Below are 16,079 nucleotides of genomic sequence, written 5' to 3'. Positions count from 1 at the left end.
ATTAAATCGTGGCTTGCAAAGTCGCTGAAGAAACCTGGAATACTCTTGTCAAATGGCAGCTTTTGTAAGTTATTTACTTGACACTTTATTCCATTCTATCCTTCCACGCTATTTGTTTATTTGTTTCCGTCCTTCTTTTGCTCGTGTGTCCTTATTCTCCCCTTCTACAGCTACAAGGGCGGACAGACAGGCAGCCGCTAAAAGTGGCGCCCCATGACATAATTTACCCCATCTCCCTCCACTCCATGACCTTGTCTGGTCTTACCTTTTTGCGACTCTAGACTTGACCCTCTGACGTCGCGACGCGGCAGTTCAGCAGAAGGGCAAATTGCCCTGCAACACATATCGATACCCTCTCAAACTGACTCCATCAATAATACACCGCTTGTTTGTTAACCTCAGCTCTCTTCCAGGATACCCCGTGGCTGTCGCATCTTGCACCGTCACCCATGTCTTCCCGCGACGATGCGTCTCACGGCGCATCACCTCCCTCATACGAGCCTCAATCTTCGAACACTGGCGCACCCCCGACTTTTGCCAGCTTTTCCCCCGTAACACTCTCTGCGAATACTCCCTCCAGATCCTCACGACGATCGACCATCCTCGTCCACCAAAAGAGCCCCCTGCTCCTCGCTACTCCTCCTCAAATCACCCGCGCCCTCGCCTACAGCCATCCTTTCCTCCTTCCCTTGAATACACTCGCCGGGCTCCTCACATGGAGCACTGGAGATCCCTGGCAGAGCTTTCTACTATTGTCCTTCTTCTGGGCGGTTGTTCTGTATGGCGATGTAGTAATAACGTGGGCCGGCCCTGTCCTGGTCGGAGTGGCCCTCATTGCCGGCATGTACGGACGGAGATACAGTCCCCTCAGTAGTAGTGGGTGGACTGAATCCCGGAGCCAGAACGCTGGTACAAAGGGAGCAAATCAAAACACCGGCGAAAGCAGCCAGCAGAACGGCAAGGCAAACGCCGGCGAGAAACAGTCGAAACATGTTAGAGGAAATTCTGAGGTCACCAACACGAAACATCAAAAGACACTAGACGAGATCGTCGAAACTCTTAAACAGCTTACAGGAAGATGTAATGTTCTCATGGAGCCTTTGCTTGACATGACGGATTTTCTAAGCACACAAACAACCGCCATCAGTGCTACCACGCGACCAGCGCTGACTGTCATCTTTATGCGACTGCTTATCATCACGCCTATTTGGATTACGCTTACTGTTCCGCCGTGGAGAGTCATCACCACCAGACGTGTAATACTAGTGGCTGGAACCATCATCCTGACTTGGCATGCAAGGGTTCTCCGAGTATCACGGGCCATTCTCTGGAGAAGCTCCACAGTTCGGAGACTCGCTGCCGGTATTACCGGTCTCCATTTTGACACTCCCGAACAGCCCTTCCGAAAGGACTTGGCCAAGGCCTCTAAGAAGGGCACCGATCGTGTCGCTCAGCGAGGCGATTCGGAACTTACCAAGGCCCTCGGGAAAGCGACAAGTTTCCAAACAAACCGCAGAAACGCTACAGGAAAGACCGCAGGTGTTAAGTTCACTTTTATCATATACGAGAACCAAAGACGATGGATCGGTTTGGGATGGACTAATAATCTATTTGCATATGAACGAGCGGCATGGACAGATGACCACAACAACTCGGTGCCTACCAAGGATGACTTTGAACTACCCGATGTATCAGACGGAAGCCATATGGAATGGAGATGGGTGCCTGGGAGTCGCTGGCGTGTTGACGGCGTGTCTGATGAGAGTGGCCCGATAGACTACGATGGGAATGAGGGGAAGAACGGGTGGATCTTTTATGACAACAAGGTAAGCAAACCTGCTGAGTAGCTATGGTCTTCTATTGCTGACGTATTTGTAGTGGCAGCATGGTCAAAGAGGTGCAGATGGCTGGGGTCGATGGACAAGGAGAAGAAAGTGGTACCGCGATGCTGAACTTGTCGAGGTTGATCAGAAGGAAGACTCCAAGAATGGCGAGAAAGACGTCAAGGAATCTCCAGCAGTAGCGAAACTACGATCTCAACCATACGCCAGCAACGAAGCAATGGTATCGACACGAAGCGCTGAGGCACAAGCAGAGGACACCAGTAACGATGACGCAAGCTCCAAAGCAGCAGACGATTCCTTGTCAGTACACTCGACATCCTCAAAATCTTTCCTTCGGTCGCCTTTTCTGCGAAAACGAGCCACTGACCGACCTGGAGCTGATAATAAGGAACGTACCAGACGAGACAGTAGAACAAGTAGGACGAGCAGTCTGTACAACGACGATGACGCCGATGCTTTAGGTGCGGAGTTGGCTTTGGAGATTCAGAAACAAGGTAGGCCTGGGGGACAATGGGGAATTGGCGACGAGGCACGAATGAGTCTTGAGTAACAGGGTACCTTGTACAGCGATGCTGCATATCGAGATTACCGGCGTTTGATGGATATGGCATTGGGATTAAAGACGGGACTGGGCAGTTTGTGGGATGGCGCATGGTTGATCGAACATTCTCTGTAGGAATAAGGAACGAGGCTTACGATACCAACTACTTTAGTCAATCTAACGTAAACAAAGAAATGTCCCTTGCAGCCACTTCGATCTATGTTGATGTTTCCCTCGGCAGTTTGATCCGGTGTCGATACTTGATCTGGAACACAGAACAATTTTGGTGACACTCGATTAGCGTTGCAAGGATACACAAAAGTTAAAAAAGGATGTCACACTTATGGTCTGGTCAATTAGGTGCCATGGTCCTTGGGTCGTGATGGTCCTTTTGAGGTTGTGCTGGTATCAGTGGTTGCCAATGCCTGACACTGCCAATTTCCTTAACTTCATTCACTTCACGTCCACCTATAATTTTAATCACTTTATTTCTACCACATTCTTAACAATAATTCTTTCTCCTTCACATTCACTTTGATACGTATCGCGGTCTACAACATGGAGCTTCCACCTCGAGATGTCTCTCGAACTCTTGGAAAGAAGAGAAGCGCTCGCGCAAGCGCACTCACTCTATCCCTCTCTCCCGAACGAGCGCAACATCAAAATCATCCGCAACGAAGCATAACATCTCCCGCCAAGCCCTCCTCCGCAATGCGTTCAACGCATTCGAGCCTTTTCTCTCCCGACCTTTTACCACGCAGCGCATCAGCAGTTCCTCACCACCACCAACACCACCGCAACATCTCCGTATCTCGTCCATCGCCCAGTTCCATCGACTATGGCTCCATGCACTCCGAAGCGAGAGCTGAATCCGCCCTGACTGTTCGTCCTCCCACCACCCTCGAACGAGGAGGATCGCCGCCCCTGACGCCGTTCCCGCCGTGGGTCAGCGAGGAGGAAGACGAGGGCGATGAGGAGTGTGAGAATCGCACCTGGGGGGAGAACTCTACGACAAAGAGACACAGTTACGACGGTGGTCATGTGCCGGTGACGATTCTGCGCGTCGAGGGGAAGTGGGTGGTTAGTTCTGTCATACATGGCCTCGTGCTCGCGTTACAGTTTGCTGTGACACTGGGTGTTTTTAGTGCTTTGATGTGGATTACCGTTTGGAAGGAGAATGATCCTGGTAACGACTTTGACAACTGGTAAGTTTGCTTCTATTCCCAACTCCATCGCCCCCTTTTTGACAATTAGTAGGCTTTGGAAATTTGCGGACCCGAGTCTCGTTGTCGTTCTCCTCCTCTGTGCAACAAGCCTCATCATCCACGAAATCAAGGTCCTGTCATCTGTAGCTCTTCTCTACCTCGAATCACTTATCCTCATTGCCACTACTGTTGCGAGCTTCGTCCTCTGGACGCGGTGCTTCCAGGAGGAGAGTCGCAGTGTCAAGGGTGTGTTGATGGGCAGTAATGTGTTGATGTGGGGACTTGCGTTCTTTGGATTCGTCAGAGCCGTTGTCATCTGGAAAGTTGAGGCGAGTGAAGGCGACGTTGACCAGGAGAGGGCGGTCATGTATGGGACGTTTGTTCCATGGGATGAAAGACGAGAGTCTTTGTAGGAGGGAAGGTCTCGCATCTCTGGACAGATGTAATCATGGACGTCTGGGTTCTAAACGACGAGGAATCTAGCTCATGATAGAAACGTTGTTGGTAGATCATGAAACAAGGAATCAAATTAGTACCCAATTTTGGAGACCTCCTACAATTATATGCATCTTGAGGTGGCCATCCAAAGAAACACGTATTGAGCATCCAGGTCTCAACTAACCAAACACTCTGCCATAAACGCCCGCACGACAGACCACTGTCTCCTTATTTCTCTGGCACATACACGGAACATCCATTTCTAAATGTTGACATGATCTTCCAGAAACAAGGCAACAGTGACATATCGCATACACACTCTTAATGCTAGCGGTTATTGAAACAGCCAACGGCACAACAACACTCTCAGTCTACCTAAGTTTTAGGGCATAGAAATAAGTAGTCTAAGAAGCATAGTCTAAGTGGCATAAGCTACACTAATGATTTTATCTCTTATGTTTATAGCAGTCAACGTTTCTGATACCCTGAGGACTGGGTCTGAAGTTTTAGCTTATTAGAAACCATATGCAACTTGCCATGAGGCTGAACGTTTTGGCCCCCATATTGATATAAAGGGTCAGAGACGTTGCATGACATGGGGTCCAAATAAGGCTCGCGCTAACCTCGGAGTCTTTTAAAGGCCGGACAATGGTCAGGAAACAGAATAAGAATTGGCCCCCATATTGTTTTAGAGGTTGTTAAAAGGCAAGGTTGGGTATCATTGTGAGAAGGCAAAGGGCTCAGGAATGTCCTAATAATAGTAATGAATGGATATTTGCCCGTTTCGAAACAAATCCCCAGAGGAAAGGAAACTTGAAAGGCTACCACCGTGGAGTATTAGCAAAGATCAATCCGGCCCCCAACACTCTCCATTAACACAGGATAACTGTGTACATTTACGCGAGATGGTGACGGAGAAGTATTCTAAATTAATTATGAAACTGGTGTGGTGACATTCTTACGTTTCCTGTCATGTTGGTGGGAAACACGCTGAAGTAGGTGTTTAGCCTTCCTATCATACGGAAAACTATTACCTGGGTACACTAGAACTGTATGGGCACTATAAAGAATGTTCAGAATCTGAACATGACCGCGAGTCGGACGACGAAAGCGAAGGCGATGATATAGTCTCTTTCGGTAACACGTCCCGTCGGATGACGAGATTGTTAGCGAACCGGAGGGTTTGTATGGAGATTATCAGCAGAAGACACCTGATCAATCTAATCAGAAGATGAAGATGAAGATCAAGATCAAGATCAACAAGAGCAATAAAACAATTACCAACACCACAGTGTCGACGAATCTAATTCTGAGGGTGAGGTGCAACAGGCCTTTGAACAATCAGAGTCTGATGATGACGAAAAACCAGTCTACTACACGAATCACCAGCAGCATGGCTTTAATTCAGATGATTCAGGTGATTCAGGTGATTAGGATGATGCGGTAGACCAACAGACTGATTGTAGCGAAAAGGAAAACAGTTACGACGAACAAGACTATAGCGGAGGCGGGTAGTATAAAGGAATAGGCTAAAATTCTAACTACCAGTGAGAGGAGAATAACCATACTGATCTAGACTATAACCTCGATAATGGATACTATATCGATGATGAATATGATAGGTGGCATAAGTATTGCGACTCAGAAATATAGGAGAGGATATCAGCAAGCCATTTATAATATATAGACTGGGCAGGCTATTTATATTTATACCGTTAAATATTAGGACCAACGTTTCTATTAGTCAACAGATCTTTATATACAAATTACAATTCCCATGATTCCTATAGATATATCATCTATATCATGGAAAGTTTCCAAGTCATGGTCACTACTGATACAGCACCACCCCTTATGTGCATGATGACTCACGCCGAATAAAGACCTCCACAAAGAGGTTGAAGCTATCCCAAGATGGTCATTCACACCGAAAGCATAGGATCGCAGTCTGGGAGACAAGAAATGCACAGCGCAAAGGCAGGCCATAAATACGATAAATTGACCAAATTAATTCGTCACTTACTTGAGTACCTAGAGTAGAGATTCCTGCTTCTCCATAGTCTATCGATCCATACCGCGGTAGGCCAACACACCCCCACGGGGGCGAAGAAGAAGTGGAATTCTGGTCCACTATCATGCACTCAGCAGTTTAGAACTAATGCCTCAATCGCCATGACACCAAATTCTCATGTTTACTCACCGAAAAATATAAATACCCGCTTCAATCTCAACTCATCTCATATTCATTATCACCATCTATTCATACCCTCATTCCAAAATGGCCACCACTGAAGATATCCGCATCGAACCCATCACGAATCCAGCTGACTTTGAAGGCTGTTTCAGAGCCCAAGCCAACGCCTTTGGCCACCAAGTCAACGATGCAGTCTGGATCGCATTCAACCCAGGCTGGGATACACCCGAAGGCGAAAAAGCTTGCGTTCAGCGTCTAGTTGACCGGTTTAACTCTGTTACTCAAAACCGCGACGGGAAACCTAACATTGTCTATATCAAAGCCACCGTAAACGGCACCATCGCTGGAATGGCAATCTGGCATCAGTTCTCTGTTGTGGAAGGCTGGGGTGATGAACCTGGTGATATCACAAAGGGTTCCTTTTTGGAGGATTTGTATCCGGGGAATAAAACTGAGCAAAAGTTTCTTGCGCAGGCGGATAAATCGCTGTTTGGGCGTCGGGGCGAGATCATTAGGGAGAAAGCTACCGCTTCGCCCCCGGCGGTCTTTGTTATGGATGTTTGCGCTGTTGATCCTAAGTTCCAGAGAAGAGGTCTTGCGACGAAGTTGGTCCAGTGGGGACTTGATGAGGCTGTGAGGAGAGGAAATCTTGAGTGTGTCACTGAGGGATCTAGTATGGGACGTTTGGTGTATCTGCAGCAAGGGTTCAAAGCAGATGGTGAAGAAACGGTTTATGAGATGGATGAGGAATTCAAAGATAGGGAGATGCCTTCGAACCTTGTTCTAAGGACTGGTGGACAATAGATATGGATTACCATTTGCGATTCGTTAAGCTATCAACACCAATTTTATATCTTCCTTACAGCAAGTGTGACTTCACCTTGAGCCCCTCAGGCATCCTCCAGAAGTTCTTAACACCGCCCCAACTCTCCTCATTATATCCCTCTTGGACCTTCTGACACGTCCTCAATCCCCATTGCGTAACACCAACCATCAAACAACTCTCAAACATGAATGCGCAACTTCCTGTTCCTACCTTTACAGGCTTGAGTTCTGCGTTGCGCGCACCCTCGTAGCTCTCTGCATCAGGACCGTGGCCGCTCATGACATTATGCAGACTTGCACCGCCAGGCACAAAACCGCCTGCACCTCCCTTCTTCGCATCGTAGCCGCCCTGGATCAAGCCCATGAACTCACTCATCGTGTTGCGGTGGTACCATGGGGGACGGAATGTATCTTCACCGACGAGCCAGCGCGGGGGGAAGATAACAAAGTCTGCAACTGCTGTGCCGGGGGTGTTTGTCGGTGCGGATAGAACGGTAAAGATGGATGGGTCGGGGTGGTCGAATGAGATGCTGCCGATGGTGTTGAAGCGGCCGAGATCGTACTTGTAAGGGTAGTAGTTTCCATGCCATGCCACGACATCAAAGGGCGTGTGTACCTGCACCGTCTTGAAGAGGTTGTTGTTGAACTTGACAGACACAGTGTACTTGCTTGATCCCTCCATGGCTGTAGCGCCAAAGTCCTCGCTGAAGCATGCAACAGGGGATTGGAAGTCTCGGGAGTTGGCTAGACCGTTAGAACCAATGGGGCCAAGCTCAGGGAGGTTGAAGTGGCCTTGGTATAGTTCCAGAGCATAGCCTCGAGCTGGGCCGGAGGGAAGATGGACCTGATACTTTACACCTCGAGGGATGACGGCGATCTCCATGGGTCTGACGAGCAACCATCCGAATTCTGTGCGGATATCAAGAGCGCCTTCTTGCGCAACGATGAGAAGATCACCATCGGCAGAGTAAAAAGCTGACTTCTCATCCATACTCTTCCCAGCTGCGTAGATATACATACCCAAGCCCTCTTTCAGCGTAGGATCTCCAGCGCCAGCAACAAGTCTCAAACCAGTGACAAAGTCCTGATCCTTGGCCTCATTATGATCAAAGGGATCCCATCGGAGCTGGTTAGGGATGTAGTGCAGCTTTGCATCCTCGGCGCCGTCGAGGGTCTTGTTGTCCTCGCTGGCAGCTTGCGTATCAGCCTTGTATGGAGGATGAGAGCAAGAGGGAAGGACACGGTAAAGCCATGTTTGCTTGTTTTCGTGTCGCGGGGCTGTAAAGGCTGTTCCAGAGAGCTTTTCAGCGTAGAGGCCGAATGGTGGCTTCTGAGGGGAGTTATGGCCGATGGGCAAAGCACCCTCAACAGCTTCAGATCTGGCATTTGTCAGTCGGGGTTCATGGAAGACAGGTTTGGCATGTGATACTCACTCTAAATCGCAGTTGAAGCCATTCTGATAACGGTATTTCTCCTTGAGATCAAAGGTTGTGATGGGCATGATAACAGTCTAGTTTGAGTGCTCAACTGAACAAGTTTGTTTGATGAATGAGAGTGGGAATAAGGATGATTATAACTGTGTTCTGACGGCTTAAGAAAATCCCCTTGTTTCAACGACGTATGACGACGCTCAGTATAGCCGTGTAAGCCGTTGGAGAGCAATCGCAATTCCGATTCCGCATGTATATGGTGTCACGGCCCGACGTTAGCCGGAAATCATGGCGCGTTGATTCCGCCTCTGCTTGGAGGTGAGAATGTTACCCCATAGCGATCAAAGGTTCCGTGACAGGCCATTTTGTCGCATATGATCGGAAATTAGAGATTGATAACAAATCACTTTCTTGTCAACTGTCCAAATTGAGTTCGTTTTACTAATCCTAGTTCACTGGTTCAGGTACAAGTTCACCAAGCTAACATCATCATCGCGGGGTAAGTGAGGTCGTGGTGGGTCTGTGATCAACAGCTGGGGTCGGAATCAAAGGAAGCAAAGCACAGATAAACACATCATATATACAGTACAATGTCAGACATATGGTTTGGAGATGTATATTATGTAAAGGAGCCATGACATCATGGAACCTTGAAACGCCGACCGAATCGACCAGCGATGACAACTATCAGTAGAGGAGTACAGGCGATGCTCCCAGCAATCGCGCAGAGTATGACCGGACCGAGAATATCTAGACGCAATATCCCGAGCGCCGACTCGCAACGAAACCAGCGAAACGAACAAGAATTATAGGAAGTATTGGAAGATATATCATGGTTGCCGAGAGAGATTATTCCTCGTTCTTCTTGTTCTTCTTCTTCTTGCCGCCGCCGCCACCCGAAGGTCCGTCCAATGTTGTGGCTGTGGGCTGAGCCTGGGTGTGAACAATAAGTTGGGTCCATGACTCTTCCTTGTCCCACTCGAAACCAGCGAGGTAGGGCTTGTCAAGCTCATCATCGGACTAAGGATGTCAGCACATGTCAATGTCCAAGGGTCAAGTGTTGCAAACATACCCGCTTCTTGTACGCCTTGTGGATGGCATCAAGGGCGTCCTTGATTGTTACACCCTTGAGGTTTCGTGCTTGCACCTCCAGTCCTAATGGGAAGTGAAGGGCAATTCTCTTGACGGGAGGTTTCGTGAGGTGAAGCTTGAGGATAGCAGCATCCTCTACTGTGCTAGAGCTCTTGTTGATTTTCCTGTTGGACGAGTCAGTGGCTGTCTTGATGATGATATCTCGCGGTCGAAATGCGAGATCGACGACGTCAAGGGTCAATTGCTTACCATCCAGTCTTTTGAGTCTCGGGAGCGAGCTCGAGTTCAATTCCCTCGGCCTCTGCAGTAACAAGTCAGTAAACAAGTCTTTTGAGGCTATCATGTCATGTTTTCCGATATCGGAAGGAGTTATGAGAGACAACTTACCGAGGTCATTGATGTTGTAGACACCAGGTGCCGCTGCTGAACTTTGTCGCCGCGTCTTCTTCTCCTCCTTGGGGGGTGAGCTTGAGAGACCTTGGACAGCTGAGTCGACCTTGGAAAGTGGTTCCGTCATGATGATTGGGGTTTTTGGTAGTTGATCGAGTAGATCTAGTTGCTGTAGCTGATTCTGCTGCAAGAGAAGAGATTGTTAGTTATATTGGTAGGAATGATGGGTGTTGTGTAAAGGAAGGACCACGAACCTTCTTGGGTGAAAGCAGAAGATTGTAAGTGAAGTTGGTTTGGATTGAAGGTGATGATGTGTGATGAGAGGGAAGGAGGAGAGAAGGCAAGATGGAGGGGAGGTGGTTGTTACTTATTGCAATCGCACCTGCCGCTCGGTGTTGTCCATCCCCGACGGAGAGTACCTGAGGCAGGTACAGGTACAATTGAGCATCAAGGCTTCACTTCGTCGTCTCTTCACCTTGGATTGCTTGCAATGAGCTGTCGTCAGACTGGGCGGGGTAACTAGTAACTGCTCATGCCTACTACTACACTCGGAAAGGAAGGGACGAACACGACCTAGGGGGGTACAGCTAAGAAATGGTCTGCCGTGCCTGGGTCCTGCGCCTCGCTCCGGTTTCTGCTTTTGATCAATGTAGCAAAGGATCACGCATTAGGTAGGGTCACTATAATACAGTACACAGTCTACCTAACTAGACGGTAGACTGATGGTGGATTGTTGCACCACTTGTTGCTGTTTGAAGTCGTCGCTATAATCGCGTGACTTTGGCCTGACGAAAGGCGTGACGCCCCTGGCTCCAAGCTCAGCAGACCACACCTGGAGACGCAACGGGCCTAGCGCTGGCGCAATCAGGACGCAGGCAAGTGGGAACCCGCTCTACGTACCGGTCTCGTACCCGCTTGTTATCGATATGAGGCTAGATCAAGAGAGCAGAATCTGGGGAAAGCTTGTCGATTTGATCCACTTTCGATTCGTTTATGGGCCCCCGGCAATCGACTGAGGTGATTCAATGGTGGACAATTGGCAGTCGCCGTAGGCCGTGAGATAACATCAGATCAGACATTGAGTCGAGTCAAGACACTACGATAAACAACAAAAACACGATATATCCTAAGCAAAGAGGGGTTTGCTTCAGTGTGGTCGATCACCACAGACGAAACCAAGATTGGCACATTGATCCAGCCATGACCGATGACGAGGGATCGCCAGTTTCCATCCTCCCCCTCCTCTTGTGCTCCGTCCGTGTCCCCCGGAGGCTTCGGCTCGCAGATACGTGCCTTTGGCGCTCGTTGGCGCAACTCACCTGACAATTGATAGGAGATACATGCGAGGGTCGCAACTAAAGAGGTAGACGCAGACTGCAATCAATCATAAAGTCCCTTTTCCCCCTCCTTTGTGAACGCCCGCGTGAAACCTTGTGGTAGGGAACTGAGGGGAAGTGGTAGGTCGATTGGCTGGTCATGATTCAGGTCTGCGCCCAGCCGAGTTTGATTGATGAATTAATTGGATGTTTTCAGGAGGGTAGGAATGGATTTCCCCTCTTGATGCCGATGGACATGGTCTAGAGCCAGAGCCAGAGCTACACACAGTACAGTAGGGCTACATACTGTAATGTGTTTATCCTTTTAGGCTTACATCGTACCAGCGTCGTGCTTCATGGCCAAGATGGCGTGTGAATACCTGACTCTTTCACAAGATGGACCATGACGCTGTTCAGAAACATGGAGGGTCACTCCCACATAAAGAGGGCATTGCATCTCGAGTACCCCCTCCCGTTCTTGGTTTGGTATACACAACCATAGATTTGGTGAGGCCTCGTTACTGACCATCTGGTCATCTATCTCTTTTCTTTCTTTCTTTTCTTTGTATACCTTCTTTTTCTATTACTCGAGATAGCTTCACTTCTGTTTTTATTGTTCATGTCTTATACGAACCATCGTCAACATCCGATAGTGGGGTTGGCAACAGGCGACATCGAGTGGATCCCTCAGCCGTTGATCCCTGGTTTCTCGGGCTTCCTTCCTGCTTCCCCTACGGCTACAGCTACAGGCCCAGCTCGGGGCGTTTTCGCTAGAGTACGCACGCACTGCAGAGTCGACTCATTCGAATGAGCATGCCACTTTTCCATCAACAACAGACAGGCGAACGCCGGAACAATAGAATTGGACGACGATTGATTCCGATAACATCCTTTTGACTCACCTTTCGCCATGGCCTTGTCGTCTTGCTTTACTTCCTTTCTCCAATCCAAACGAAACTCACTAATGACACGCGCGACGCATCAAAATGACTTCATTCCCAGCAAAAGACCCCACGTGATACGCATCCCATGACACTGCGATAAGCAATTAAGCTCAGATCAGTTCGACGCCGACTCCATACGCCACCGTGTCTCTGCAACAACCCAGGAATTGCATCCAGCAACGCACAACATCCAACAGTAAACACAGAACCAGGATTGATTCAAAAACACAGTAGGTGTCGGGTTCTGGGATGTAAAGACTGACATATCGTCTAGTTGTGCCAACCCAACCAAAACCCTCCTCCTCTGCTCGCTTCCACTGTGACGTCGATTCAATCAATTCGCCTTTATACGAAAACCATTCCAATTAGCATAGTCCGAGTCTTTTTTTAGTTTGTTTAGTCGCAGCCAGACTTCGTCTCGTCTCGTCCCGTACAGCAGCGAAACAGTTACGCAACGCGCGTCGCCCCGTAAAGCCTGTTTTTTTTCGCCATCGTCGTTCCGACCGTTCGTTACAAGAAGTGAAGCCTAAGCAAGATCCTTTCCACATGCAAACTTTAAACACCATTTCCGATGCCCACGTGATGGATGGTTGGATGAATAAGCACGCCAATTTCGTATACGATCATAGTGCCAATGAATGGTCCAAGACGTGGAGGACACTACCCTGGAGCCAGAGGGTAGGATAAGGAAGATTTCAATGTGAAGGTAATTAATCCACGACAAAGGACAAGGTACGTAATCTTGGTCTTCATTTGATCAAAATGAAGCATTTGACTGACTGATGGTTCTAGTTTGGGAAATCTATGGAAAACTACACCGAGAAGCTTTATCGGTTCGATAGTCGGAGGTCAAAACACCAACAATTAAATCACGCCATTTCGCATCAAAGCTGTCCTGTGAAGGAACATACAACGATACACTAATCGACTACATTTTCATACATCAATGAGACCCTTTCGCCAGAATCTAATTATTGATATAAAGCCCCGTCCAAATTACACCAACTGCTGGAAATGCACAACATTTATGACATTCAACCAGAGGAAGACGAGTCAGTGAGGGTGTCTCAAGAAATAGAGACACTTGCGGACCAATCGCTACACGCTGTTGTCATCATTCAATACTTATCAATATAAACTGTTAAATGGGTATCATCTGACAATGCACTAAACGCTGTCTCATCTCGTAATGAACCTCTCCATCTCCCAACTATGACATCTGCAAATCCTGCCGAATGTGACTTATGGGAAATCCATTTGCGATTGCAACTCCTCCCAGTTGTCTCAACCAAGGCGCACCGTCGCCCTCTGGTACAGGTCGATGCGACAGACTACATTCAACAAAGACTGACTCCTCCATGTACTGCCAATCGGCTACCTGGACCGCAGACTCGGAAAGAGAACCTGGAAGTGGTGAGGCACTAAGGACAGAGCACGTCCATGCCATTTGTTGCAAGATCTCAATCATGGTATGTGTCCATGCTGACACGGTGAGTCGTATATAGCCTTCTTCGACCTCGACGTGTAGTAGACGTAGACCGGGACACAAGAAGGTATTGTCGGTTCCGTCCCAGATAGACATGCCGTTGAAGGAATCGCCATCGCGGCTAGACATTAACGCTCCCTGGACAGCCTCTTGGATGCATCCCAGGAGGAGTTCACCACACTTGGGCCACTGCCTGGTCGCATACTCGGATACGGTGGTGTACACGCAGTCGTTGGCTGTCCCAGTGATAGAAGCCAAACTCCCAATCTTGAACAATTGAGGGTCCCCAACATCCTGGAGTATACCGGGTAGCTGGCATTCAAACTTGAACTGCACAACATGGAAGCCATCCCTGGGCTGTCGGTACGGAGGCTTCATGAGGATATGCCAAAGAGCAGATTCCATCATATGCATCTGCACATGGTGCGGCGAGATCAAAGTCTCTCGGATTCTGGAGATTAGGTGCTTCGCAGAGGTTCCCGTCGTGATGTGGGTATGAAGTGAGGCGGCAATCTCGTTAGGCGACCCCCTAGGTGACCGAGCGGGATACTCTCTATCATAATAACTGCAGAGCAGCTGAAGCGCAATAGGAAGATCGATACCTCGCGCCACCTCTGACCAAGTCGACGGCCGTCTTGAAATACCCGGACCTATTTTATCAAGAATACATCGCGGTGCTTCGGGTCCATTGAGGATGAGTATAAGTTGACAAATAGGTCCATCAAAGAGCTTCTTGATCTGCTCTGAGGAATGCGGATTCGAGTCGCAGTAAAAAGCCCATAGCTCATCCCAGAGCACTGACGTAAACTCTGATAACAACCGATCCAGAACTCTGTCGATGTTGACTCGAAACTTTTCTTCGGGGAGATAGTAGTGGGTGAGAAGTTGGTTGTCCAAACCGTCGGCAAGGGCAGTAGCAAACGCAGCAACGAGTGCGCCCGCAATTAACGGCGGGACCAAGACCTCGGCATTATTATGTGACTGGGCAGTTCTCGGCCGTCGACCGGGGACAGGAGGTTTTATGACGTTGAAAATGGACGTTGAAGAAGAAGAAGCAGCAGCATCTAGATCGTGTTGGTGTGTGGTGGATAACACAGGAGGAAGTGGTGGGGGCATTGTCATTTTTATGCGGCTCTTCTCCTCTGCCTCAATGACGGGTATTTCCATTTCCATAATCAAAAAGAAGAATAAGAGAATGTCATGCTTTGTGGTTAGAGTGTCGGATGTAGAGAAGGGGCGGGTTCAAGTGTTGTTTTTGAATCGTGAGGAGATGCTTGCGACGCAGCATTGCGTGGCCTACGACTAATTAGATGAGTCGGCATCTTACGCCACCCATAACGATAAAGAAGGATTTTTGTTTTTAATTTTAAAATTGGTTAGTTAGCTGCCTAAAGTAATAAGCTTAGTATTAAACTGAGAATTATCCATAATTGCTTATTATTCCGTTATAAAGCTGTTTTGTTTGGCGCTGGTGAGTGCTCGTGTAAGTGCCTCAAAATCTTCGTTGAAGGCCGCGTAATGTCCACGAGAATGGGTCAGTGTCTATCACCGTTTCCCCTCAACCCCTCTTTAAAAAGAAAGGAGTGAGTTAAAAATCGCGCTCTTTTTTTTATTTGTTAGAGTAAGACGAAGGAAAAAGGCGGAGTAATATATAAAGTTGAATGCGAGAGTAAACGAGTTGTGGTTTAAATAACGTTGCTTAATGAGGCTGTGTATGTTCCCTGGTACAGTGCGCATTCATTCGCGATTGCCGAATACCACTCAATTGATCAATAATTATCTTCCCCTGCCAAGATACTTTATATGCAGATACCCTTGGAAATATGTTTTCATTTTCGAATTAAATCTGGTAAATTTCTTTATTTATTCATCACAATTGAAAGATTGATGCCATGACCAACCCAACCCATCTACCCATGTCTCTGCCACTGAGTATGCCCGATATTCCACCGACGACTCATCTGCTGTCAAAACTTGACTGATATGAAAATGTGCCGTGTTGGACATGCGTGGAATTCTATTGATCCATTCCACAAGCTCATTGGAGTCTGTCGTCAAAACTCTGAACGCCATCGCTAGACATGGCGTATAACCTGTCCTTCTACTGCCGAGCATTAGATCTCAATCAAGACTGATCGAGTTCATATCAAGGTAGTATGTTTATTTGAACACACAAGAGATATACTCACGTCATAAGAAGCTGGATAACTTTGAGAAGGTAAGGAACCAGACAAGATGCAGAACAGAGGCAAGTGGTATGTCCCTCCCAGGGCCATAATTAAGCAGCTTCCATAGCATAGTCATGGCAAAGAGGTGATATACTCTCATACAAAGTTCGTAACAAGGAATGATGTTTGTATTCTATATGCTACTG

The 16,079-nt window shown here is 48.1% G+C and overlaps 8 protein-coding genes across 8 annotated transcripts; 4 read left to right on the top strand and 4 right to left on the bottom strand.

Annotated features, from left to right (window-relative positions):
• Window positions 1-449: 449 nt before the first annotated feature.
• On the top strand, window positions 450-2,528 carry FGSG_13380 (uncharacterized protein; the record flags this gene model as incomplete). The annotated part of the gene is made up of 2 exons (XM_011322124.1): window positions 450-1,826; window positions 1,879-2,528. 2 exons carry the CDS (start codon window positions 450-452, stop codon window positions 2,392-2,394), a joined length of 1,893 nt encoding a protein of 630 aa, XP_011320426.1. The 3' UTR covers window positions 2,395-2,528.
• A 703-nt stretch (window positions 2,529-3,231) lies between these two features.
• On the top strand, window positions 3,232-4,003 carry FGSG_08356 (uncharacterized protein; the record flags this gene model as incomplete). The annotated part of the gene is made up of 2 exons (XM_011322123.1): window positions 3,232-3,590; window positions 3,643-4,003. The coding sequence occupies 2 exons, from the start codon at window positions 3,232-3,234 to the stop codon at window positions 4,001-4,003; spliced, it is 720 nt and encodes a 239-aa protein (XP_011320425.1).
• Window positions 4,004-4,795: 792 nt separating this feature from the next.
• Window positions 4,796-5,462, top strand: FGSG_13379 (uncharacterized protein; the record flags this gene model as incomplete). Its single annotated transcript, XM_011322122.1, has 3 exons — window positions 4,796-4,972; window positions 5,036-5,193; window positions 5,321-5,462. 3 exons carry the CDS (start codon window positions 4,796-4,798, stop codon window positions 5,460-5,462), a joined length of 477 nt encoding a protein of 158 aa, XP_011320424.1.
• Window positions 5,463-6,306: 844 nt separating this feature from the next.
• Window positions 6,307-6,944, top strand: FGSG_08357 (uncharacterized protein; the record flags this gene model as incomplete). The annotated part of the gene is made up of 2 exons (XM_011322121.1): window positions 6,307-6,814; window positions 6,922-6,944. The coding sequence occupies 2 exons, from the start codon at window positions 6,307-6,309 to the stop codon at window positions 6,942-6,944; spliced, it is 531 nt and encodes a 176-aa protein (XP_011320423.1).
• A 74-nt stretch (window positions 6,945-7,018) lies between these two features.
• On the bottom strand, window positions 7,019-8,567 carry FGSG_08358 (homogentisate 1,2-dioxygenase). Its single transcript, XM_011322120.1, has 2 exons — window positions 8,481-8,567; window positions 7,019-8,426 (listed from the first exon to the last, which is right to left on the bottom strand). The coding sequence occupies exons 1-2, from the start codon at window positions 8,546-8,548 to the stop codon at window positions 7,082-7,084; spliced, it is 1,413 nt and encodes a 470-aa protein (XP_011320422.1). The 5' UTR covers window positions 8,549-8,567; the 3' UTR covers window positions 7,019-7,081.
• A 505-nt stretch (window positions 8,568-9,072) lies between these two features.
• Window positions 9,073-10,353, bottom strand: FGSG_08359 (uncharacterized protein). Its single transcript, XM_011322119.1, has 5 exons — window positions 10,214-10,353; window positions 9,957-10,143; window positions 9,819-9,870; window positions 9,550-9,733; window positions 9,073-9,497 (listed from the first exon to the last, which is right to left on the bottom strand). The coding sequence occupies exons 2-5, from the start codon at window positions 10,084-10,086 to the stop codon at window positions 9,327-9,329; spliced, it is 537 nt and encodes a 178-aa protein (XP_011320421.1). The 5' UTR covers window positions 10,087-10,143; window positions 10,214-10,353; the 3' UTR covers window positions 9,073-9,326.
• Window positions 10,354-11,962: 1,609 nt separating this feature from the next.
• On the bottom strand, window positions 11,963-12,484 carry FGSG_13378 (uncharacterized protein; the record flags this gene model as incomplete). Its single annotated transcript, XM_011322118.1, is given in 4 exon segments — window positions 11,963-12,045; window positions 12,178-12,236; window positions 12,238-12,310; window positions 12,358-12,484. Coding segments are annotated over 4 exon segments (342 nt in total).
• Window positions 12,485-13,429: 945 nt separating this feature from the next.
• Window positions 13,430-14,827, bottom strand: FGSG_08360 (uncharacterized protein; the record flags this gene model as incomplete). Its single annotated transcript, XM_011322117.1, has 1 exon — window positions 13,430-14,827. The coding sequence occupies one exon, from the start codon at window positions 14,825-14,827 to the stop codon at window positions 13,430-13,432; it is 1,398 nt and encodes a 465-aa protein (XP_011320419.1).
• Between the last annotated feature and the right edge of the window lie 1,252 nt (window positions 14,828-16,079).

This window comes from Fusarium graminearum, chromosome 2 (genome assembly GCF_000240135.3).
Source record: "Fusarium graminearum PH-1 chromosome 2, whole genome shotgun sequence".
NCBI lineage: Eukaryota > Fungi > Ascomycota > Sordariomycetes > Hypocreales > Nectriaceae > Fusarium > Fusarium graminearum.
This window is presented reverse-complemented; position numbering and strand designations above follow the sequence as displayed.